Here is a 26,874-nt window from a genome sequence, read left to right as displayed (position 1 = left end):
TTCTAGGAATGACACCATAATATAATTTTGTAAATAATAAAAATATTAATTATTACTTATTAGAATTAAAAATAATAATAATGTAAATACTCATGTAAAAATGACAAATATTCTAGGAATGACACCATAATATAATTATGTAAATAATAATATTAATTATAATTAAATATAATAATGTAAATACTCATGTAAAAAATGACAAATATTCTAGGAATGACACCATAATATAATTTTGTAAATAATAATATTAATAATTAATATCATTTTGCCCTGTCCTCTACTGACCTCTAGTGTCTGAACACAGAATTACATCCATAATTTAATCATTGCTAATTACATACAAGCGCAACATAAAAAGAAAATTAATACTTTCTATACAATACTTTTTACACCCTAATAATAAACGCACATATAATCTCCTTCTCCCACCATTTGTCTCCTCACTAGGACAACTTTCGTCACCTTTTTGACCTCCTCATATTGGTCTCCGAGAAAATGGCTGCTTTAGTATCACGTGCTTAGCGTCATCATGACGTCACCAATGCAACATCCGGGAAGTGCAGATCATTTAGAAGAACTACATTTCCCGGCATCCCACATACATGGTCGCAATGCGGACAGATGCGCGGAGGCTGCCGGGAGTTGTAGTTTTAGATACGATTTTAGGGCTAAACCGGAGAAAATCGTGCTTGGTTGGGGGTTACATGTTGGGAGAGAAGCGGCCGGAGAGAAGAACAGGAAGGTGAGAGGGGAGTGGGGCAGGGGCAGCACCCCCATTATTAGGGGGAGGGGGAGTCACTGCTGAGCTGTCAGTCTGACTGTGACAATGAAGAGGTATTTAAAGGGCAGCTCCATCATACATTGGTACCATTACAGCGCAAATCCCCCCAAATATCCACATTATATATCCGTACAATAATTCTGATGGTACTGGGATTTGTGGTAAAAATGCAGACGCCAAAAAGTGTGAATCGCTGCAGCTGGTGACCGCCCCTTTAACCGCATCCCATTTTCGAAGCTTTGTTGATTGGTGGTGCGGGGTCAGGGCTTGTAGGGGTTTTTTTTTGAGCTGCAGATTATACCTCTATCATTTTGGGGCACATACAACATTTCAATCGCTTGTGATTTAAAAAAAAAAATTGCGGCCATAAAAAAATAAAAAAATTGCAGGTTCCAAAAGTTTAACAGTCACCTGCGTGTAAGGCTATGTGCGCACGTTGCGTACTAGCCCTGCAGAAATTTCTGCAGCGATCTGAAGAGCACACGTGCGCTTTAAATCGCTGCAGAAATGTCCGTAGTGAAAAAAAAAAAAAGCCGATTCCATGCGCTCTGCCTGCAGCTCCTGCCATAGACAGAGCAGGAGCTGCCGGCCAAGCGCACTAAGAAGTGACATGTCACTTCTAGAACGCAGCGCTTCGGCAGAAGCCGAAGCGCTGCGCTCTAAAACGCCACGTGCGCACGGCCCCTGCACAATCTCCATAGACTGTGCAGGGGACGCAGGACGCATGCAGTTACGCTGCGCTACAAAGCACAGCGTAACTGCATGTATTTACGCAACGTGCACACATAGCCTATCAGTTCATTCCTGACGCTGCCACCAACAAAAATGTCCTCACAACGCTCCATCCACGGGAAATAAGAGCGTCGAGCGCCAGAAACCAACATTGTTGTTATTATTTATATTTCTTTTTTTTTTTTTTTTTTATTATGTATATTTTTGTTGTTCTATTATTTATTTGTATTTTTTGTTATATTTTTTCTTTTTCTTTTTATGGTAAATTCTCATTTTTTATATTATTTTTATTTGATTATTATTATTTTATTATTTATTACTAATAATAAAATACTAATAGTAAATATAATAAAAAATAAGAATATTAAAATATAATATAATATTATTATTATTATTATTATTAGTGATGAGCGAGCACTAAACCACTCTGGTTCTTGTCTTGAGTAATGAGTATAATGGAAGTCAACGGGAAACTAGAGCATTTTTCTTGCAGACACTCGAAGAAGATCTGAGAGGAATGGGGAGCTGGCCTGGAAATTAATGAAATGGTATGGGGAAGACGCCTGGACTCATCTGACTCCAGGGTCGATCCAAAGAACATTTATTCCAAGCAAGTCAGAAGGTCTATAAAAATAATCCACCACCCAGAGGGTAAAATAGTCCAGTAATGGCATAAATGTCCCAGGAGGTTAGTTACAATCTTCCAGCAGTCCTTTTCCAGGGAAATCGGGGTTTCTCACAGTCTCTCTGGGGTGTCAGCTTCTCTCTCAGAGGATCAATCTTACTCCTTCTCTCTTGTCTTTCTCAGCCAGACTAAAAATAATGCACCAGGTAAACAGAGAGTTTAGGTGGATCCCAGGCCCCCCCTCCCCCAGACTTAGGAACAAAAGTCCTGCAGGGGGTGATTAACCTGCAAACAGGACAATGTACACACAAGGAATACGCAGAATGGACAGAGCATCACGCCTAAAATACGAACCTACACAAAATGATATACAACCAACAATATCACACCCTCCATACAGAATAATACACCCCACATAGCCCTCCGTACAGAGTAATGGGCCTCACATAGCCCTCCGTACAGAATAATGTGCCCCACATAGCCCTCCGTACAGAATAATGTGCCCCACATAGCCCTCCATACAGAATAATGTGCCCCACATAGCCCTCCATACAGAATAATGGCCCCACATAGCCCTCCATACAGAATAATGGGCCCCATATAGCCCTCCATACAGAATAATGTGCCCCACATAGCCCTCCATACAGAATAATGAGCTCCACATAGCCCTCCATACAGAATAATGTACCCCACATAGCCCTCCGTACAGAATAATGTGCCCCACATAGCCCTCCGTACAGAATAATGTGCCCCACATAGCCCTCCGTACAGAATAATGGCCCCACATAGCCCTCCATACAGAATAATGGGCCCCACATAGCCCTCCATACAGAATAATGGGCCCCACATAGCCCTCCATACAGAATAATGGCCCCACATAGTCCTCCGTACAGAATAATGTGCCCCACATAGCCCTCCATACAGAATAATGTGCCCACATAGCCCTCCATACAGAATAATGGCCCCACATAGCCCTCCGTACAGAATAATGTGCCCCACATAGCCCTCCATACAGAATAATGGCCCCACATAGTCCTCCATACAGAATAATGGGCCCCACATAGCCCTCCATACAGAATAATAGCCCCACATAGTCCTCCATACAGAATAATGGGCCCACATAGCCCTCCATACAGAATAATGGCCCCACATAGCCCTCCATACAGAATAATGGGCCCCACATAGCCCTCCATACAGAATAATGGGCCCCACATAGCCCTCCATACAGAATAATGGGCCCCACATAGCCCTCCATACAGAATAATGGGCCCCACATAGCCCTCCATACAGAATAATGTGCTCCACATAGTCCGCCATACAGAATAATGAGCCCCACATTGTCCTCCATACAGAATAATGGGCCAGACATAGCCCTCCATACAGAATAATGTGCCCCACATAGCCCTCCATACAGAATAATGGCCCCACATAGCCCTCCATACAGAATAATGGCCCCACATAGCCCTCCATACAGAATAATGGGCCCACATAGCCCTCCATACAGAATAATGGGCCCACATAGCCCTCCATACAGAATAATGGGCCCACATAGCCCTCCATACAGAATAATGGGCCCCACATAGCCCTCCATACAGAATAATGGGCCCCACATAGCCCTCCATACAGAATAATGGGCCCCACATAGCCCTCCATACAGAATAATGGGCCCCACATAACCCTCCATACAGAATAATAAGCCCCACATAGCCCTCCATACAGAATAATGTGCTCCACATAGTCCGCCATACAGAATAATGAGCCCCACATTGTCCTCCATACAGAATAATGGGCCCCACATAGCCCTCCATACAGAATAATGACCCCACATAGCCCTCCATACAGAATAATGGGCCCCACATAGCCCTCCATACAGAATAATGGGCCCCACATAACCTTCCATACAGAATAATAAGCCCCACATAACCCTCCATACAGAATAATGGCCCCACATAGCCCTCCATACAGAATAATGGGCACCACATAACCCTCCATACAGAATAATAAGCCCCACATAACCCTCCATACAGAATAATGGCCCCACATAGCCCTCCATACAGAATAATGGCCCCACATAGCCCTCCATACAGAATAATGGCCCCACATAGCCCTCCGTACAGAATAATGTGCCCCACATAGCCCTCCATACAGAATAATGGCCCCACATAGTCCTCCATACAGAATAATGGGCCCCACATAGCCCTCCATACAGAATAATAGCCCCACATAGTCCTCCATACAGAATAATGGGCCCACATAGCCCTCCATACAGAATAATGGCCCCACATAGCCCTCCATACAGAATAATGGGCCCCACATAGCCCTCCATACAGAATAATGGCTCCACATAGCCCTCCATACAGAATAATGTGCTCCACATAGCCCTCCATACAGAATAATGGGCCCCACATAGCCCTCCATACAGAATAATGGGCCCCACATAGCCCTCCATACAGAATAATGTGCTCCACATAGTCCGCCATACAGAATAATGAGCCCCACATTGTCCTCCATACAGAATAATGGGCCAGACATAGCCCTCCATACAGAATAATGTGCCCCACATAGCCCTCCATACAGAATAATGGCCCCACATAGCCCTCCATACAGAATAATGGGCCCACATAGCCCTCCATACAGAATAATGGCCCCACATAGCCCTCCATACAGAATAATGGGCCCCACATAGCCCTCCATACAGAATAATGGGCCCCACATAGCCCTCCATACAGAATAATGGGCCCCACATAGCCCTCCATACAGAATAATGGGCCCCACATAACCCTCCATACAGAATAATAAGCCCCACATAGCCCTCCATACAGAATAATGTGCTCCACATAGTCCGCCATACAGAATAATGAGCCCCACATTGTCCTCCATACAGAATAATGGGCCCCACATAGCCCTCCATACAGAATAATGACCCCACATAGCCCTCCATACAGAATAATGTGCCCACATAGTCCTCCATACAGAATAATGGGCCCCACATAGCCCTCCATACAGAATAATGGGCCCCACATAACCTTCCATACAGAATAATAAGCCCCACATAACCCTCCATACAGAATAATGGCCCCACATAGCCCTCCATACAGAATAATGGGCACCACATAACCCTCCATACAGAATAATAAGCCCCACATAACCCTCCATACAGAATAATGGCCCCACATAGCCCTCCATACAGAATAATGGCCCCACATAGCCCTCCATACAGAATAATGAGCCCCACATAACCCTCCATACAGAATAATGGCCCCACATAGCCCTCCATACAGAATAATGGCCCCACATAGCCCTCCATACAGAATAATGGCCCCACATAGCCCTCCATACAGAATAACGGGCCCCACATAGTCCTCCATACAGAATAATGGCCCCACATAGTCCTCCATACAGAATAATGGCCCCACATAGCCCTCCATACAGAATAATGTCCCCCACATAGCCCTCCATACAGAATAATGTCCCCCACATAGCCCTCCATACAGAATAATGTGTCCCACATAGCCCTCCATACAGAATAATGGGCACCACATAGCCCTCCATACAGAATAATGGGCCCCACATAGCCCTCCATACAGAATAATGTCCCCACATAGCCCTCCATACAGAATAATGTCCCCACATAGCCCTCCATACAGAATAATGGACCAGACATAGCCCTCCATACAGAATAATGGCCCCACATAGCCCTCCATACAGAATAATGGGCCCCACATAGCCCTCCATACAGAATAATGGCCCCACATAGCCCTCCATACAGAATAATGGGCCCCACATAGCCCTCCATACAGAATAATGTCCCCACATAGCCCTCCATACAGAATAATGTCCCCACATAGCCCTCCATACAGAATAATGGGCCGCACATAGCCCTCCATACAGAATAATGGACCAGACATAGCCCTCCATACAGAATAATGGCCCCACATAGCCCTCCATACAGAATAATTGGCCCCACATAGTCCTCCATACAGAATAATGGGCCCCACATAGCCCTCCATACAGAATAATGGGCCCCACATAGTCCTCCGTACAGAATAATGGGCCCCACATAGTCCTCCGTACAGAATAATGGGCACCACATAGCCCTCCATACAGAATAATGGACCCCACATAGCCCTCCATACAGAATAATGGCCCCACATAGTCCTCCATACAGAATAATGGGCCCCACATAGCCCTCCATACAGAATAATGGGCCCCACATAGTCCTCCGTACAGAATAATGGGCCCCACATAGTCCTCCGTACAGAATAATGGGCACCACATAGCCCTCCATACAGAATAATGGACCCACATAGTCCTCCGTACAGAATAATGGGCACCACATAGCCCTCCATACAGAATAATGGGCCCCACATAGCCCTCCATACAGAATAATGGGCCCCACATAGTCCTCCATACAGAATAATGGGCCCCACATAGCCCTCCATACAGAATAATGGGCCCCACATAGTCCTCCGTACAGAATAATGGGCACCACATAGTCCTCCATACAGAATAATGGGCCCCACATAGCCCTCCATACAGAATAATGGGCCCCACATAGTCCTCCGTACAGAATAATGTCCCCACATAGCCCTCCATACAGAATAATGGGCCCCACATGTTTGGTCAGTGACCTCATCGTCCACCACCTCGTCTTCCACTTCTGCACTTTGTTCCTCCTCCTCACTTCTGGACTTTATCTGACTTGCCAGTGATTGTGCCTCATCATCATCCACCTCTCGAGACAGTACTTCTTGTTCTCCACCGTTGCCTTCTGACCGTGGCTGTTCAGATATTTGGGCATCCCCACGCATGATCCCATGTGCCTCTTGAAACATGTAGGTTGAGAGATCAGAAGAAGCCGTACATGGAAAGGTAAAGAGCTCCTCAGAGAGTTCAAGTGAGGCGTCACTTGTCTCCTGACACTTGCCATGGTGGGAGGAAGGAGGATCAGGGTAAGGATTATGTGGTCCTGACTCTTCACTAGTCCGACTGGACTGTGCGGAAGACAGGGTGGTGGTCGGAAACAGTAAGCATTATCTACCATCCAGCCCACAACCTGCTCGCACTGTTCTGGCTTCAATAGTGGTGATCCGCGGCCACCTACAGCTGTGTAAGTCTACAATCCCTGCCTACATGCCTCTAATACTGGATCCCTACTCCAGGAGCTCACCCTACACTAATTGCAGACTAAGAGCGGCATTATTAGAGAATTTTAAAAAAAAAGCCTCTACAAGTTTGGTGGCGCCATAATCGCACCGACCTGGACAATCATGTTATTGGGCCATTTTTACCATACAATGGACACCTTTAAAATGAAACCCAAAATATAAAGGCAGCATTGCATTTTTTGTTTTACCCTTGCAATGCACTTAGAACTTTTTTACATTATATGGTAATGTGAACGGCGTCATATGAAAATTACAACTCGTCCCGCTAAAAGTCCTTGCGGCGTCTCGTCGTCCATGTATCCGGAACGTTCTTTTCCTACCTGGTAATTGGGGTGTTTTTTTTTAATGCCACATTTAAAGGGGTCTTCAGCCAGGATCCCCCCTGTCACGGGGTCCTTCTCCCATATCACACAATCAACAGAGCGAGAGATGATTGAACAATCCAAAGAACGTTTATTCCAAGCAAGTCAGAAGGTCCATCAAATAATCCACCACACAGAGGGTAAAATAGTACAGTAATGGGATAAATGTCGCGGGGATCAGTCACAATCCTCCAGCAGTCATTTTCCAGGGCAATCGGGGTTTTTCAGTTGCTCTCTGGAGTGCTGCCTGTAGCTGCAGCTTCTCCCCCAGAGGATGAATCTTCCTGCTTGTCTCTTGTCCTTCCCAGCCAGGTAAACAGAGAGTTTGGGTGGGTTCCAGGCCCCCTCCCCCACACCTAGGGACAGAAGCACTGCAGGGGGTTATTAACCTGCCAACAGGACAAATAATACATAGAATGGACAGCACATCACTCCTAAAATACGAACCTACACAATATCACACCATCACACCCCCGGAGATGGGTTCATGTAGAAATCCATGGCACACGTTCATCAGGCGTCTTTGTGTTTGGCATGAGTATGGGGACAGTACTGCTCCCGCTTTCCTTTGACTGCAGTCCTTTAAAGGTAATGTCCGCAATTGGAACTTTTTTCCAATGGACAAATTTTCTTGTAAAACATTCATCTAAAGGTCCTACTCTACCATCCCGCGTAGTCTGATCCCGCGTAGTCTGATCCCGCGTAGTCTGATCCCGCGTAGTCTGATCCCGCGTAGTCTGATCCCGCGTAGTCTGATCCCGCGTAGTCTGATCCCGCGTAGTCTGATCCCGCGTAGTCTGATCCCGCGTAGTCTGATCCCGCGTAGTCTGATCCCGCGTAGTCTGATCCCGCGTAGTCTGATCCCGCGTAGTCTGATCCCGCGTAGTCTGATCCCGCGTAGTCTGATCCCGCAGTCTCGCTCCCTCTCGTCTTCCCCTACATATAAGAGCTCGACTGCAGGATTAGTTTTTGTTTGGCCCTTTGGAGACACATTGGTCTGCATAAGAGCTGTATGCACAAAGTGGCAGCAGCTACTTTTTACAAAAGTGCTGCTGTCAGGGATTGCGGCACCAGAGCTTACTCTTCGAGGCGGACGCCGGCTGTATAACACAGCTCACATCTTGAGTTGGGAAGTGGAGTAATTAATAAAAAAAATTGGTTGCAAAGTTGGCCGTATCCTGTAAGATGTTTGTCGGAGCGGAGTTCTGGGGGCGACACTGAAGATCTTGTTGCTTCTGTTTCAGGGTGGATCCTTCTCCGGTCGGAGGGCAGAGGCTCAGTGCTGTCAGGAGATCCATCGTGTAGGATCAGTTTGGATAGAGACTCTGGAGATCTTGCATATCTGAGAGCCGCAGACGGAGCCCCCCACTATCAGTCGTGTCCCGTTCTCCCCTCTTTGGCCCCCGCTATGTCCCTGGTTCCGATGGAGGAAGGCTATGCTGACACCACTGCTTGCCCTTCCCAGACTGGCGGAAGCTCCACTGCAGAGACGGAAATACAAATCTTGATCGAGGATTACAGCCCCCCATATGACGTCAGCTCTGTTTCAGAGGAGGGACAGACGCGCTCGGCTACACCCACCGTGGACCTCGAGAGAGTGACCACTGCTCACTACGCCTTTGGGTCACCTGCCTGGTGCTTCTTTGGGGTCCCCGGTGGATCCCCCAATATACAGCGTGAGCTTGTAGTCACTTGTAAGCTGTGTCGCGCCCAGGTACGAAGGGGCATTAATCCGGGCAAGGTCGGCACCACCTGTCTTCTTACCCACCTGGAGAGGCGGCATGGCATGACCAGGCAGGAGGTCTACGAGAAAGCCGTGATGTTGGGCTACTGTGGCCCCAAGCCGATGTTTGCTGCCCTGGCCTCGGATTTTGTCGGTGGAAGACGAGCTGCTTCTAAAAGATCCGGGGCGTTCATCTCTTCTTCAGATGATGACGACGAGGACAAGTCTGTACGGCAAACCACGACCGCCCCGGCTACTTCATCGGGACCCCCCGCCGCCACCTCCAGCTCCCAGTCAGAAAGGCAGAACCAAAGCCGTTCCCGATCATCTGCCTACCGGCAGGCTCTACGGGACCGTCTTCTCGGCAGCATGCACTTGTTTTGCGAGGTCTGCCATGCATTAGTGCTGTCGGGAGAACGCAGCCAGAGCGGTCGCGATCTGGCCCTGGAAACGCATTTCTCCACCAATCACCCACAGATGTTTAAGCTCTTGAAGAGCGGAGCCGCCAGAGACGTGCGCCTCGGGGGGTTGTGTCCTTCCAGTTCTTTACCGTCTTCTATCCAGCGTTGATCTTCAACCCATTCAGAACTGTTCCAACACTCCTCTCCTACCTCCGATACTTCCCACACATGGACAACCCTTCCACCCTCATCTGCTGCCGGTCGGATCTTCTCTTCTACAAAGATTTAACTCTTATCTGGAAGATTTTCCGTTCCTTTATTTTTACATTTTTCCTCTTGAACAACTCAAGTCCAGCACTGGAGACTTGAGTCGCCCTCCGAGAGCTGACGACGGGGCGAGACCCCTGATTTCCTTCTGTACAGAACCTGCATTGGTTGCGAATGCGATGATGAGGATCGGCCGTGTCCCGGCTCATCCCATAAACGTTCAGATGCATTTTCATTAATTTATTACTAACAGAAATTAGGGAAGGGGAGAAATGCGAGATCGCAACACTCTGACCTCAACAGCAGCGACCACACACCACGCGTGTGTGCACCACCACCGGATAGAGCACAGGCTACTGCAGTCAGGATCCGCCGTCCTAGCGATCAGTGGAGGATAGAAATGATCAAAATGATAATTGAGATCCTGGTCAAGCAGCCACAACATTGGCCCATGGCTGTCGGACCTGCTCCAACCTACCGGCAACCAACCTACCTTGGTTGACCTGCAAATCTAAAGAGACCCTGGGGATGTTGGATGAAGTTTGCCGGGCTCCACTCCGGTGGCCATGGACTTCCTTTGGATAGGTGATAGCTAGACATGCGATTTACAGGACCCAGATTTAGAGGCCTCATCAGTATCTTGTTGCCACCTGAAGGGAGCCTTATGAACTTCCTACCCACCAGCATCCTTGGCTCTTTTGATTAGTAGGTCTTGGGCAATGTCATTGGTGTGATATGTGCATGGCGTTGTACCAGGGCAGCTAATAAGAAGTGCCAGCAGGTAGGAGGTGGTTTGCAGGTCTCCTGTTGAACCACTGAATCGGGGTCCTACAAATCGGTTTGCTCCTCTCTAGTGATAAGTCGTATACGTTCAAAGCGGAACCACATCTTCTACTTTGGATTCACCTTTTAGACCCCCCCCCATGTGTCCCTCACTTCGTTATTTTCTGCACACATGTATTTTCTATGGTTCTCGGCCACAACTCACTTTGGCGGTACAACGTTGTCCTAAGTAGAGTCCGTTATACTTCCAGAGGACATTCCAGGTGATGAATTTTTGAGTTGCTTTCCTTTCTGCCAGGATGGACATGAATTACAGTAGTTGTGAGACCCGGTGTTCCATCTAACGGTGACCCAAGACCGGCCATTCAGTGTGTAAGGACTGCTTCTTCCATGCTTTCGAGAAGGAGGTCCACCATACCATTGTATCAGCCAAGCTCTTTCACTGGGGGGGAGCAGGTCATCATTGGAGCTTTGGGTGGGAAAGACTCTTCAAGTTCTAGAATGCCCGCTACAATTACGGCTAAGACCTCATTCAGATCTCCATGGACGAAGGGATCTCTGGATACAGAGACAACGTCTTGGAGACGGTGAAATAGAACCGGCATTAGTACGAGCTGCTCTTGACCATCGTGACCTACCAGATACAGATGGACCATGGATCAGATCGTCCAGCAAGTGAGGCTGAAGAACAGCTGCCCGTTTTGTGGGATATTCGTACGGCAAACACTGGACCGGGGCGCCATGATGCTGGGGGTCGACGAGAGCTGCACAGGTTAGTAGCATTTCGGATGCCACCTGATAAGATGCCCAACACAATGTGAAGCTGCCTTCATGTTTCTTCTTACGGCTTCTGTCTCTTGGCAAACAGCTGAGTAATGGGACCCCCAAATACAGAATTATCACCCAATTGCCTATGTATATAGACCCCCTTATATACAGTCGGTACGAAAAGTATTCAGACCCCTTCACTCTTTGTTTCGTTGCAGCCATTTGGTAAATTCTCATTAATGTGCACTCTGCACCCATCTTGACAGAAATGTAGACATTTTTGCAAATTTTTTAAACAAGAAAAACTGAAATCTCCCATGGTCATAAGTATTCAGCCCCTTTGTTCAGTATAACACGTGGTCATAAGTATTGAGCCCCTTTGCTCAGTAGAACACATGGTCATAAGTATTGAGCCCCTTTGCTCAGTAGAACACATGGTCATAAGTATTGAGCCCCTTTGCTCAGTAGAACACATGGTCATAAGTATTGATCCCCTTTGCTCAGTAGAACACACGGTCATAAGTATTGAGCCCCTTTGCTCAGTAGAACACACGGTCATAAGTATTGAGCCCCTTTGCTCAGTAGAACACATGGTCATAAGTATTGAGCCCCTTTGCTCAGTAGAACACATGGTCATAAGTATTGAGCCCCTTTGCTCAGTAGAACACACGGTCATAAGTATTCAGCCCCTTTGCTCAGTAGAACACATTAGTTACAAAAACTTGGATTGCTGGTTGTGTGATTTGCCTTTTGTGACGCAGAATCAGGCGCCGTTCACACATCCATGGGAAAAAACGCACGTGTGGCACGGTTCGTTTTTTACATCTGTGTGCTGTCAGTTTGAAATCTATGTGACCAGTACTAGAAAAAACCCGCATGATATTGAAAATAAATGTTTTTTTTTATATGTAAAAGATTTGGAAAGCCAGAAAAATAATAAATAGATAGTTAGTTTCTACCACACCAGGGAAATGGGAAGAGCCGGGTACAGCACCAGAACTGGAGCATCTGATTTATGTGCCACTTCTGGGGTGGCTGCAGGCTGCTATTTTTAGGCTGGGAAGGGCCAAATAACCTTGGTTCTTCCCAGCCTAATAATAACAGCCCCCAGCTGTCTGCTTTATCTTGGCTGAGCTGCCGAAAAAACAGACTTGTCTCTATGCGAGTCACATGGATACGCAGGTGGTTCGCATGGAGACACGGCGCGGGGGAATACGAAGGTGTGAACAACCCCAGTAATTTTAATCAGTATGCGTGTGTATGAGTCTCTGGTCCGTGTGAAAGGGGTCTCAGAGCGGAGCTAAAAGGTGCAGAACCCGGAGTCGTCAGCACTGTGCCTAACGTCGCGGCCGAACACTTCGCTTTCACAATATGGTTTGGGAGTTTTCAGACCTCACAGCGACATGAAACTGTTGAGATTCCCGAGACTGTAGAACCTTCCCCCGATATCACAATATGGCGGCCGCTGCGACCCAGATCGTCCGGGTCACACGCACTGAAGAACGGATCCCTTTAACCCCAATCTTAATTTTCGCACTTTCGTTGTTTTCTTCTTCCAAGAGGCAGAACTTTTTCGTTACATTTCACACGACAACGTCACACGAGGTCCGGGGGGGGGGGGGGGGTTTGTAGAATGAATTTTAATTTTGAATCACTGTAAAATGCACAAAAAAAATCCAAGACCAAAAAATAAAACAAACAAAACCATCAATTTTCCGCAATTTTTTTTTTTTTTTTTTAAACAGAGTTCATTATATGGCGGCACAATTCTCCCCCTCCATCTCTAAAATCATAGCACCCAGTTGCTCAGGTCCCGCTGTCCCTGGAGGTTGAGGCCACGTCCTCACGGCACAGATACAGCTGAGGACAATGGTGGAGCAGGGAGCCGGCGGATCCCCGCTGCACCCATCAGTCCCCAACCGCCATGTCCTCTCTCAGGTCACATGACTGGCTGTAGAGAGGCAGTGGGACACTTGTGCGGGGCGCCAAGACTTCTGAGTAGCATAAAAGAAAAATTAAGTCCCCTTTTTATCTTGTCTTTCAAAGTCGGGATTTCTGCTGAAACCACTTAGGTGCCGCGGTCACTACAGAGCGCAGCGTCGAGGGGGTTAATCAGAGGCTCTTCCCATTATGAGCGCCCTCTGAAAACCAATGGCATGGGGGGGGGGGACACAATCCTCTAATAGCTAATGTAATGACAAATCCAGAAGATACGGATTAAAAATAGATTTTTTTAAATTTAATAAATTATTAAATAATAACAATATAATAATGTCATTTATAAATAAATAACAAAACTAAAACAAAAATATGCAAAAAAAATGACAAATATTCAATGAATGAAACCATAATATATTTTTGTATTGTAAATAACAATAATATTAATTATCATTTATTAGAATTAACATTATTTATTATTATAATTAATGTTATTTCCAATACAAAATATATTATGGTGTCACTCCTTGAATATTCTTGACATTTGGTTGACATTATTATTATTATTATTATTATTATTATTATTAATAAAAATAATAATAATAATAATGCCCAAAAAATGTCAATATTCAAAGAGTGGTACTATAATATATTTTGTATTGTAAATAATATTAATTATAATGTTAATTCTAATAAGTGATAATCAATGTTATTTACAATACAAAAATATATTATGGTGTCACTCCTTGAATATTTGTCATTTTTGGCATATTATTATTATTATTTTTTATTATTATTATAATTATTATTATTATTATTGTTTTAGTTATTTATAGATTACTTTTTTATTAACAATAATAAATATTTAATAATAATATTTAATAGTAATAATACTAATATAATAATATAATATCAAATATTTAATAATTGTTTCCTGTTCTCTACTGACCTCTAGTGTCCGAATACGGAATTACACCCATAATTTAATTGCTAATTACACAATAGCACAAAATAAAAAGGAACGGAGAGGAATACTTTATATACAGCACAATACTCCATTGTGCTGGCGACTACTTTTGTCGCCTCTTAGAGATAATAGCTGCTTTGGTATCATGTGGTTGTGGTGTCATGATGACGTCACCCGTTGCAATGTCCGGGATGTGCTGCGCATTTAGAACTACATTTCCCGGCATCCCACATACATGGTGCGGAATGCTGACAGGTGCGCGGAGGCTGCCGGGAGTTGTAGTTTTACATACGATTTTAGGGCTGAACCGGAGAAAATCGTGCTGGGGAGTTACACGCTGCTGGGAGAGAAGCGACCAGAGAGAAGCAGGAAGGTGAGGGGAGCGGGGCAGGGGCAGGGGCAGCACCTCTATTATTAGGGTGCTGGGGGAGGGGGAGTCACTGCTGAGCTGTCAGTCTGACTGTGACAATGAAAAGGCATTTAAAGGGCGGCTCCATCGTACACCAGCCTCATCAGAGCGCAGATCCCCCAAATCTACACGTTATATATCCGTGCAATAATTCCGATGGCACCAGGATTAGTGGTGACAATGCAGACGCCAAAAAGGGTGAAACGCTCCCTTAACCGCTTCCTATTGCAGCTTTTTTATTTTTTGTCCTTCCAATTTTGCTTGATCCATAACTTATGTCCCTGTCCCCGCAGCCACATGAGGCCATTGTATTTACTGAGAAATGGAGACAAAATATCCAAATTGTGAAAAAAATGCAAATAAAAAAAAGCGCACCGCCGTTGTTTTCGACTGTCTTTTAGGCCGCGTTCATTGTGCGGTAAATCTGACCTGGGAATGTGATACCGGCCGCTGCCTTTACTGCAATGACAAACCTTGCATCTTCTTCTTTTTTTTTTTTTTTTTTTAAATAAAAAATGTTATTTTAGAACATAAAAAAATTGGATTTTTTTCATTGGAGCGGGGTAATAGCTTTTTTTTTTTTTTAGCTGCAGTTCATACCTCCTACCATTTTGGAGCACATACAACATTTCGATCGCTTCTGATTTTTTGGGGGGTGAAAGTGCGGCCGACAAAAAAAAAAAATCTGCAATTTCCAAAAATGTAACAGTAACCGGCCTTAAATGGCTCATTCCTGAAAATGTCCTCACACCGCTCCATCCACAGGAAATAAGAGCGTTGAGCGGCAGGAACCAACATTATTATTATTATTATTATTATTATTATTATTTTTTATTTTGTTCATATTTTTATGGATGTTATGTATTACTGTTTATTATTATATTAATTACCACTAATAAATACTAAGAAAAATTACAATTAAACTAAATATAAGACTAATAAAATCTAATAAGTCTCTACTATTTTGTTAGATTATTAATACGTTTTATTATTTTTATATCAATATTTAATTTTAATTTTTAATGTTTTATTACTGGCTATATATATATATATATATATATATATATATAATATATATATAATATAATATAATATATATATATATATATATAATTATATTATTAATATTATATTATTAATACTACTATAATATACTAATAATAGTAAGAACAATAAAATATAAAAATAATTAATCTAAATATAAGACTAATACAATCTAATATATTGAATAGTAATAATAATATTATTGTTTGTTATATTAATATTAAATTTTACTTAATGTTTTATTACTGGTTATTATGTTATTACTACTACTAGTAATAACATACTAATAATAGTAAGAATAATAAAATATAAAAATAATTAAACTAAATATAGGACTAATAAAATCTAATATATATTTCTACTGTTAGATTATTTAGTTTTATTGTTAATAGTAATTTCTGTTATTGTGTTATATTAATATTTAATTTTACCTATTTATTTATTTTTATTTTATCTCTACTATTCTGTTAGATCGTTAATACGTTTTATTGTTATTAATAATAATAATAATAACACTTATTAATGATCTAACATAGTAGAGATAAAATAAAAATAAATAGGTCAAATTAAATCTAACTCAAGAACAGAAAATATTAGTATTAATAACAATAAAACTTAATAATCTAATAGTAGAAATATATATTAGATTTTATTAGTCCTTTATTTAGTTTAATTATTTTTATATTTTATTATTCTTACTATTATTAGTATGTTATTACTAGCAGTAGTAATAATTTTATACCAGTAATAAAACATTAAAGTAAAATTAAATATTAATATAACAAAATTAATATAGCAAAAAAATAATATATTATTACTACTATTCAATATATTAGATTGTATTAGTCTTGTATTTAGATTCATTATTTTTATATTTTATTATTCTTACTATTATTAGTATATTATTACTAGTAGTATTAATAATATAATCAGTAATAAAACATTTAAAAAAGTAAAATTAAATATTTATATCAAAAATATAATAATAATAATACGTATTAATAATCTAACAAAATAGTAGAGATATATATTAGATTTTATTAGTCTTTAGTTTAATTGCAATTTTTCTTATTGATTACCACTAATAAATACTATAATAATAAACAGTAATACATAACATCCATAAAAATATGAACAAAATAAAATACAAAAAATTATTATTATTATTATATTTTTGTTATTAATATTTAATTTTACTTTTTTAGGCTATGTTCGCACGTTGCGTCGGAGTACCTGCAGTTTATTCTGCACGTTTTCCTTCCCTTGGTTTTTGACCAAATGGCTTTTGACAATTTTTTAGCGCTAAAAACGCATGCGTTTTTACCGCGTTTTTACCGCGTTTTTAGCGCTTTTTACCTGCGTTTTCACCTGCGTTTCTGCAGATGCGTTTTGTAGATCAAGACACTGAGAAATAAAGTTGAAATAGTCAAAAAGAATGAAAAAAGAGAAAAAAAGTATAAAATTAACTTTTAATAAAACTATATGGGAAATTATCAATTTTAATGAAATAATAGTGGTTATGCACATTTTATCAGAAAAATATGTGAAGTTTATAATTTTTTAACATTTAAATTTTCGGTTATTGTGTGTGTGTAAAGGAACATTAGAACCCATTAATTTTTGTCCAGAAAAGCATGCGTTTTTGGAGCCAAAAACGCAGAGGAAAAGCAGGTAAAAAGCATGAAAAACGCAGGAATTGTGATTTTGGTTGCGTTTTGCCATTTCTCATTGACTCCAATGTTAAGGAAACGCTGCAGAAATGGCAAAAACAACTGACATGCTGCTTCTTTTTCAGCATGGTTTTTGACCACAAATATGGAAATTAAACGCTGCTGAAAAAAAAGCAAAGTGCAGACAGGATTTCTGCTTTTCCCATAGACTTTGCTGGCAATCAAAAACGCATGCGTTTTAGCGCAAAAACGCTGCTGCTAAAAACGCTGCAGAAACGCGGAAAAAAACGCAACGTGCGAACATAGCCTGAATGTTTTATTACTGGTTATTATGTTATTACTACTACTACTACTACTATTACTACTACTACTACTAGTAAGAACATACTAATAGTAAGAATAATGAAATATAAAAATAATTAAAACTAAATATAGGACTAATAAAATCTATATATATTTCTACTATTTATTAAGTTTTATTGTTATTAATAGTAATATATTATTTTCTGTTATTAGTTGTGTTATATTAATATTTTACCTATTTTATTTTTATTTTATCTCTACTATTATGTTAGATCATTAATACATTTTATTGTTATTTTTTTGTTAATTTTTAATTGTATGTTTTTATTGTTTTATTACTGGTATTATAATCACTAATAGTAATAACATACAATTTAAGTTCAGATTATTTTTTCTGTCCTATTTATATAAATATATATTAACAAACTCTCTACAAGTTTGGTTGTCACAATTGTCAAGGTCGGTGCAATTATGGTATCAGGTCATCTTCACCGCACAATAACCACTGTTAAAAATGTAACCCCCAAAATAATGGCATTGTTGCATTTTTATTTTTTTTTTAATTTGTATCCTTTCATTATAGTTGGATTTTTTTTCTCCATTTCTCTGTACATTATATGGTAATGGCACCAATCAAAACTACTGCTTGTTCCGCCATAAAAAACCCAAGTCCTTACCCAGATAAAAAAAAAAAGTTCTGGCCCTTTAAAGAAGCAACGTCTTGTCGTCCGTGCATCCGGAACGTTCTTTGCGATTGTTTCCTACCTTGTACAGTGCAGGGTTCTGCAGCCCGGACGCCCCCGGAGATGGGTCCACGTAGAAATCTGCGGCGCTCGTTCATTCCATCGGGCGTCTGTGTTTTTCCTGCAGTTCTTGACGGTGATTTCCGCCATAGACATTACATGCCCTCACAGCCCCCTCACCCTCCATTACTATCTGATTGTACTGTGCCGCTGTCATTGGTGGGATTCCATCATTGGCACAATGTGTACAGAGGAGACGCTCTGCCAATGTCTGTGCTTGTGGGGAAGTACATCCAGAATCTGTGCACTGTGTGTATACGGCAGCCATATTGCTGTTGCTTGGTGGTTGTCAAGGAAACCTCACAGTATGTGGCTGATTGAGGCCTACCATGTGTGAGAAGGGGAAGAAGGAGGAAGGGGAGAGGTGTAACCCGACCCCAAATGGGATCTTATAGTCCATAATGATACAGAACTAGTATATATATTACTTAATACAGATATGGGCCACCATTATCCCTGTGAGACATTTCCTTGACAACCGCCAGGCTACAGCAATATGGCCGCCGTACATGCGTAGTGCGCTGATTGTGGATGTTTCCCCGCGAGCACTGACATGGGCAGAGCGTATCCTCTGTACGCCTTGTCCCAGGACACCGCCGATTTAACCTAAGGCCGGAATCCCGCGCAGTATCTGCATCGGTGATAGCGGCACAGTACAATCAGATAGTAATGGAGAGTGAGAGGGCAGGGGGACTCTTATGTCTGTAACGGCGGCCTAAGAAGAGATTGCGGTTTCCATGGCAACAGTCTATTGGGTTGTGTATACAGTCTAGGCAGGATAGGGTTAATAGCTACGCTCCAATGAGAGAGCATTTTAATGTCACCTGACCCCTGACATAATTAGCGTGTGCTCAGGAAATGATGAGAGGCGCTAATTACCTCAGAACATAAGGTATTACGTGGCACCACCGTGTGCAGACCCCATCCGGCCGTTGCACGGCGCTGTCGCCCAGAGGGGGTTTATGTGACTCGCACAACCGCTGTATAATCGTTTGGCTTTCCAATATTTGGGACCCACATCGCTATATTCGAATGTGTGGACGAAACACGTCGGGAGGACCCACAATGGGGACACGGTTAGTGAGATAGACCATAGTTGGCACTGTCCTCATCAGGATAGGACACAACCACCATGAAAGGTTACCAGAGCTAACCTGTGATCGCTGCTCTTCGAGGCGGACGCCGGCTGTATAACACAGACCACGTCTCATGTCAGGAAGTGGGGTAATAAAAAAAAAAAAATGTTTGTCGGGACGGAGTTCCGGGGGCGACACTGAAGATCTTGTTGCTTCTGTTTCAGGGTGGATCCTTCTCCGGTCGGAGGGCAGAGGCTCAGTGCTGTCAGGAGATCCATCGTGTAGGATCAGGTTGGACAGAGACTCTGGAGATCTCACATATCTGAGAGCCACGGAGGACCCCCGCTATCAGTTGTGTCCCGTTCTCCCATTTTTGGCCTCCGCTATGTCACTGCTTCCGATGGCGGATGGATATGCTGACACCACTGCTTGCCCTTCCCAGACTGGCGGCAGCTCCACTCCAGAAACGGCAATACAAATCCAGATCGAGGTTCACACACCCCCGTATGATGTTTCGGGGGAGGGTCAGATGCGCTCAGCTACACCCACCGTGGACCTCGAGCGAGTGACCACTGCTCACTACGGCTTTGGGTCACCTGCCTGGTGCTTCTTTGGGGTCCCGGGTGGATCCTCCAATATACAACGTGAGCTCGTGGTCACTTGTAAGCTGTGCCGCACCCAGGTACGAAGGGGCATTAATCCGGGCAAGGTCGGCACCACCTGTCTCCTTGCTCACCTGGAGAGGCGGCACGGCATGTCCAGGCAGGAGGTCTATGAGAAAGCCGTAACATTGGGGTACTGCGGCCCTAAGCCGATGTTTGCCGCACTGACCTCAGGTTTTGTTGGTGGAAGACGAGCTGCTTCTAAAAGAGCCGGGGCGTTCATCTCTTCTTCAGATGATGATGATGATGATGATGATGATGAGCCTGTACGGCAAACTACGACCGTCCCGGCTACTTCATCAGGACCCCCTGTCACCACCTCAAGCTCCCTGTTAGATAGGCAGAACCAAAGCCGTCCCCGGTCCTCTGCCTACCGGCAGGCTTTACGGGACCGTCTTCTCGGCAGCATGCACTTGTTTTGCGAGGTCTGCCATGCATTAGTGCTGTCGGGAGAACGCAGCCAGAGCGGACGAGATCTGGCACTGAAAACGCATTTCTCCACCAATCACCCACAGATGTTTAAGCTCTTGAAGAGTGGAGCTGCCAGAGACGTGCGCCTCGGGGGGTTGTGTCCTTCCAGTTCCTTACCATCTTCTGTCCAGCGTTGATCTTCAACCCATCCAGAACTGTTCCGACACGCCTCTCCTACCTCCGATACTTTCCCGCATGTTCCAGCGATTGGTGGAGGGTAGAAATGATCAAAATAATTGGGATCCTGGTTCAGTGGCTACAACTGTGGTCCATGGCGGTCGAACTTCCTTCAACCTGTCAGCATTCCTGGCGCCACCTCTGACTTGTCAAGTTGTAGCCGTGATCTTGGTGGACCTTCAAATCAAAAGAGGTGTAGAGGGTATCGGCAGATAGGAAGTAGTTTGCCGGGCTCCAGTCCGGTGGCCATGGACTTCTTTTGGATAGGTGATAACTAGTCAAGCGGTTTGCAGGTCTCATCAGTATCCCATAGCCACCGGATGGGAGCCTTGTGAACCTTCTACCTGCCGTTATCCTTGGCTCTTCTGATTAGTAGGCCTTGGGCAATGTCATCGGTGTGGCATGGCATGTACATGGTGTTGTGCCAGGTCAGCTAATTGGAAGAAGTCCTTTTCAGGGCTCTGGCTCGGCCTCTGGATCAGGGTCCTGCGAATCGGTTCGCTCTAAGTCATATACGTTCCGAGTGGTGCCACATCTTCTACTTTGGCTTCCCCTTTTAGACTCCCATGTGTCCCTCGCCTCGCTCTTTTCTGCACACATGTATTCTCTGTGGTCCATTACATTTCCAGAGGATGTTCCTGGTGATGATTTCTTGACCCACTTTCCTTTCCGACAGGATGCCCGTGAATTGCAGTAGTTGTGAGACCCGACGCGCCGTCTTACGGAGACCCAAGACCGGCCATTCAGTGTGTAAGGACTGCTTCTTTCATGCTTTCGAGGAGGAGGTCCACCATACCATTGTATCCGCCAAGCTCTTTCAGCCGGGGGAGAAGGTCGGCATTGGGGCTTCGGGCGGGAAAGACTCAACGGTCCTCGCCCACGTCTTAAAGGTCCTGAACAGCCGCTACAATTATGGCTTAGACCTCATTCTGATCTCCGTGGACGAGGGGATCTCAGGATACAGAGACGACTCCTTGGAGACGGTGAAAAGGAACCAGCTTCAGTACGAGCTGCCCTTGAAGATTGTGTCCTACCAGGAGCTGTATGGATGGACCATGGACCAGATCGTCCAGCAAGTGGGGCTGAAGAACAACTGCACGTTTTGTGGGGTCTTCAGACGGCAAGCATTGGACCGGGGCGCCATGATGCTGGAGGTCGACAAGATCTGCACAGGTTAGTAGCATTTCGGGTGCCACCTCATAAGATGCCTCTCACAAAGTGAAGCAAACAGCTGATTTAAGGGACCATGGAGGAGAGCGGAGCGTTTCCTTGAGGGTTCACAGGCGCCGCTCCGCACGGTTTGAAGTGCCGTCGTTAGTGCTGTAGCTCAGTCTTGCACAAGTGAACAAATCTAAGCCGCAGTACCAAGACGGCCACTACAAGATGTGCGGCGCTGCACTCTGTGGTATTAGAAGGAACGCCGGTGACCAATCAGCTGATTGGTGGAAATTCCGCAAGTCCTATCCCGGGGGAGGGGGTCAGATTTTATGAAGGATTAGAAGACTTGCAGTTCCCTCACCGGCCACTGGGGCTGTTTTTAGACTCCTTCTTCCAGTTTCATGAAATGCACACGTAAATTAGGCGCAGTGCAATGACGCTGATCTACTCTTTTATGCTGAAGCTTCTAATGAGCGTGTGCAAAGGCCATTGTGAAGGGAGGGGGAGAAGGTGAGCTGTGACATTGCCTATTGTGTTATCAGTCATTGTAATCCTGACTCTGACAATCCGTCCTACTCTGACATGTTCCCCTTAGTATCCCTGCTATGAGTATGTATGTCCTTTCTATTGGCTCATGGTGACATCTGCTGTACAGTAGACTGCCTCTACATATTACACAGACTTCTTTTATATTCAATCTGTCAGCTCAGGGTGACATCTGCTGTACAGTAGACTGCCTCTACTTACTACACAGACTTCTTTTACATCCATTGTGTCTGCTCAGGGTGACATCTGCTGTTCTATAGACTGCCTCTACTTACTACACAGACTTGTTTTATGACCCTTTTCTCTGCTCATGTTCACATCTGCTGTAGAGTAGACTGCCTCTATGTGTGACACAGACAAAAACACTGATGGCACTCCCAAAATGCAGTCTGAACAGGTGCAAAACCAAACATGACATATAATAACAAAAAAAGATAGCTGCACTCTTAAATGCTAAAGCATGCAAACAATGAATGCAAGACTATAGATATACATTACTGATTAAGGCAATCTAAGAAAAAATGAGATATTTAGCATACACAAATGGCCATTTTTATATCTGCCCAGTAGCCACGTCAAGGCACATCTCGATACTGGGAACCTATGCCTTGACGTGGCTACTGGGCAGATATAGAAATGGCCATTTTTGTATGCTGCATTTTGGGAATGCCGTCAGTCTTTTCGTCTAGATTATGGAGTTATGCCCTCTGACCGTGCACCCCTCCCCCATTAGTCACAAGTGATTTTATTGGTCAGTAGCAGGTTCCTACTCGCCCATACACAGGAGGTTTGTAATTCAGAGAAAGGCTTCAGTTCAGAGTAGGTTTTTAGTATATCTGATATGCCATGACGTGGCTACTGGGCAGATATAGAAATGGCCATTTTTTATGCTAAATATCTCAATTTTCCTTAAGCAGTAATGCATATCTATATTCTTGCATTCATTGTTTGCATGCTTTTTCGTTTTGTTATTCTACACGTGACACAGACTTGTTTTATGACCTTTCTATCGGCTCAGGGTGACTTATCTTTAGAGCTACCTGTAGCCTGTTACATATATTCTCTCTGCTGTACTGTACACTGCCTGTATGTGTGACACAGACTTGTTTTATGAGCCTATTCTCCTCTGTGTGACATCTGCTATACAGTAGACTGCCTTTACATACTACACAGACTTGTTTTATGACCCTTTTGTCCTGCGTGTGACATCTGCTATACAGTAGACTGCCTCTACATACTACACAGATTTGTTTTATGACTATTGTCTGCTCAAAGTGACATCTGCTGTACTGTAGACTGCCTCACGGACTTGTTTTATGACCCTTTTCTTCTCTAATTATTTAAAGAAGTAGGGGGTGCACAGCCACTTAATAATTATAAATGGGAGTGCAGCCTCTTGTGCAGAAGGCCATTATCAATAGGGAAGAGAAAAGGCTACACAAATTCAGATGCGCACATCCTTTTCTTCTCTTGGGTGACATCTGCTATACAGTAGACTGCCTCTACATACTATACAGACTTGTCACTCTGAGCAGACAATAATCAAAAAACATCTGCTGTACAGTAGACTGCCTCTACATACTATACAGACTTGTCACTCTGAGCAGACAATAATCAAAAAACATCTGCTGTACAGTAGACTGCCTCTACATACTATACAGACTTGTCACTCTGAGCAGACAATAGTCATAAAACATCTTCTGTACAGTAGACTGCCTCTACATACTACACAGACTTGTTTTATGACCCTTTTCTCCTCAGAGTGACATCTGTTGTACAGTAAACTTCCTTTACATATTACACAGACTTGTTTTATGACCATTCTATCTGCTCAGAGTGACATCTGCTATACAGTAGACTGCCTCTGCACAATATACAGACTTTTTATTACCCTTTTCTCAGCTCAAAGTGACATCTGCTGTAGAGTAGTCTGCCTTTACACACTACACAGACTTGTTTAAGGTCTTTCTCACTTAAACAGTGAAAAAAAACCAATTTGCAAATCAAGCCCTACAGTGAGATAAAGAGGGAGATGTTCAGCAAACAGGGCTTCCTGTGCAGTACAATAGACTGCCTCTCCAGACTACACAGACTTACTGTCACCTTTTTCTCACAGGTCATAATGCAGATGACATTGCAGAAACCGTCCTGATGAATTTCCTTCGAGGGGACATTGCCCGTTTACGGCGCTGCACGGCGATCACCACCGGCAGTGAAGGCGCCATCCCGCGCTGCAAGCCCCTGAAATACGCCTACGAGAAGGAGATCGTGCTGTACGCCTACTTCAAAAAGCTGGACTATTTTTCCACCGAATGCATCTACTCCCCCAACGCCTACCGGGGCCACGCCCGCGCCTTCCTGAAGGAGCTGGAGGCTTTACGGCCCAGCGCCATCATGGACATCATCCACTCCGGGGAGAACCTGTCGGTGAGGGAAGACGTGCGGATGCCGTTCCAGGGGACCTGCACCCGGTGCGGCTACATCTCCAGCCAGGGCCTGTGCAAGGCGTGCGTCCTCCTGGAGGGCCTGAACCGAGGCCTCCCCAAACTGGGCATCGGCAAGCACCACAAACTCCACCACAAACTGCTGGCGCAGGAGCCGCTGAGCGACGCCGAAACCCGGAGGCTGAAAGTGGCCGACTTCTGAGGATCCCTTTTATTTTTTTTTGTCCATCTTAAAGGGGTTGTGCTGCTTATTAAAAAAAAAAAAACCCAAACAGCGCCACCCCTGTCCGCAGGTTGTGTCTGGAATTGCAGCTCAACCCTGTTTGCCTCAATGGAGTTCAGGGACAATACCACACACAACCTGTAGGTGGAGGTTTTTTTTTTTTTTTTTTATTGACAGGAGCTCCACCTACAGGTCATGTCTGGTATTGCAGCTCAACTCCATTGAGGCAAACAGTACTGAGCTGTAATACCAGACACAAACTGTGGACAGGGGTGGCACTGTGTTGCTGTTTTTATTTTTTTTTTTATCTTTTTTTTTTTTTTTTCCCTTTTGGGGTTTAAGGCATGTTTTGTCTCCTCCTAGACCACCCCTTTAAGAAAAAATAAAATCCCTGTAGGCTATCACCAAAGATATAAGACTAAAATCGCTTGCGTAACAGATCGATCCTCGTGCAGAAGTTTGTTTCCTTTTGGTTTTTCGGTCACCATTCACCCCTTGGATCACTTTTTACTAAGAGGAGACCGTCAGCAAGCAGGCTGCCTACTGATCTTATCTTCTGTGTTCGGTCCCCTATGATGAGCGTCTTTGTATAGGAAAGCAAATTTACACGAGTCTTTAAAAGTGTACTGTTTCTTTAAGGAAATGTTTACATTTCTGTTAACATTCTATTTAGATTAACGTGTTCTATGTCCCTGTATACAGACCGGAGACCCATCCGTTACATGTCGCTCTGTTCATTTGTTTTACAGGTCATATTCCTAACCTTTCTTTAGTTTTTTGCTGCAATAAAAAAAAAAATACTGCAATACTATACACAGCCTGTGATAAATCCGTAACAATGTGTGAAAATTGCCATGCAATTCTTATCAGGAATCACAACAGCGGAAGATTGGAAAATGCAGGGAGATAACCCTGACGAGGAGAAAGGTAATGCCCAGGTGTCTATTTATGCATTAAGTATTATAGTAGTTATATTCTTGTACATAGGGGCAGTATTATAGCAGTTATATTCTTGTACATAGGGGGCAGTATTATAGTAGTTATATTCTTATACATAGGAGCAGTATTATAGTAGTTATATTCTTGTACATAGGGGCAGTATTATAGTAGTTATATTCTTGTACATAGGAGCAGTATTATAGTAGTTATATTCTTGTACATAGGGGCAGTATTATAGTAGTTATATTCTTGTACATAGGGGCAGCATTATAGTAGTTATATTCTTGTACATAGGAGCAGTATTATAGTAGTTATATTCTTGTATATAGGAGCAGTATTATAGTAGTTATATTCTTGTACATAGGGGGCAGTATTATAGTAGTTATATTCTTGTACATAGGAGGCAGTATTATAGTAGTTATATTCCTGTACAT

The 26,874-nt window shown here is 43.6% G+C and overlaps 1 protein-coding gene across 4 annotated transcripts; it reads left to right on the top strand.

The window, feature by feature from the left end:
* The first annotated feature begins 655 nt into the window (after nt 1-655).
* CTU1 (cytosolic thiouridylase subunit 1) lies at nt 656-26,330 on the top strand. 4 transcript variants are annotated; one of them, XM_075327087.1, is made up of 5 exons: nt 656-742; nt 8,913-11,614; nt 20,045-20,111; nt 21,807-22,303; nt 24,951-26,330. In XM_075327087.1, exons 2-5 carry the CDS (start codon nt 11,497-11,499, stop codon nt 25,478-25,480), a joined length of 1,212 nt encoding a protein of 403 aa, XP_075183202.1. In that variant the 5' UTR covers nt 656-742; nt 8,913-11,496; the 3' UTR covers nt 25,481-26,330. The 4 variants fall into 4 exon arrangements, with proteins under 4 accessions (XP_075183202.1, XP_075183205.1, XP_075183206.1 ...); XM_075327090.1 differs by lacking the exon at nt 20,045-20,111; XM_075327091.1 differs by lacking the exons at nt 8,913-11,614; nt 20,045-20,111 and having other exon boundaries at nt 664-742.
* Nucleotides 26,331-26,874: the final 544 nt, after the last annotated feature.

Source organism: Anomaloglossus baeobatrachus, chromosome 11 (genome assembly GCF_048569485.1).
Source record: "Anomaloglossus baeobatrachus isolate aAnoBae1 chromosome 11, aAnoBae1.hap1, whole genome shotgun sequence".
In the NCBI taxonomy this organism is placed as follows: domain Eukaryota; kingdom Metazoa; phylum Chordata; class Amphibia; order Anura; family Aromobatidae; genus Anomaloglossus; species Anomaloglossus baeobatrachus.
Note: the sequence above shows the minus strand (reverse complement) of the source record. Positions and strands in the feature narration are given on the sequence as shown.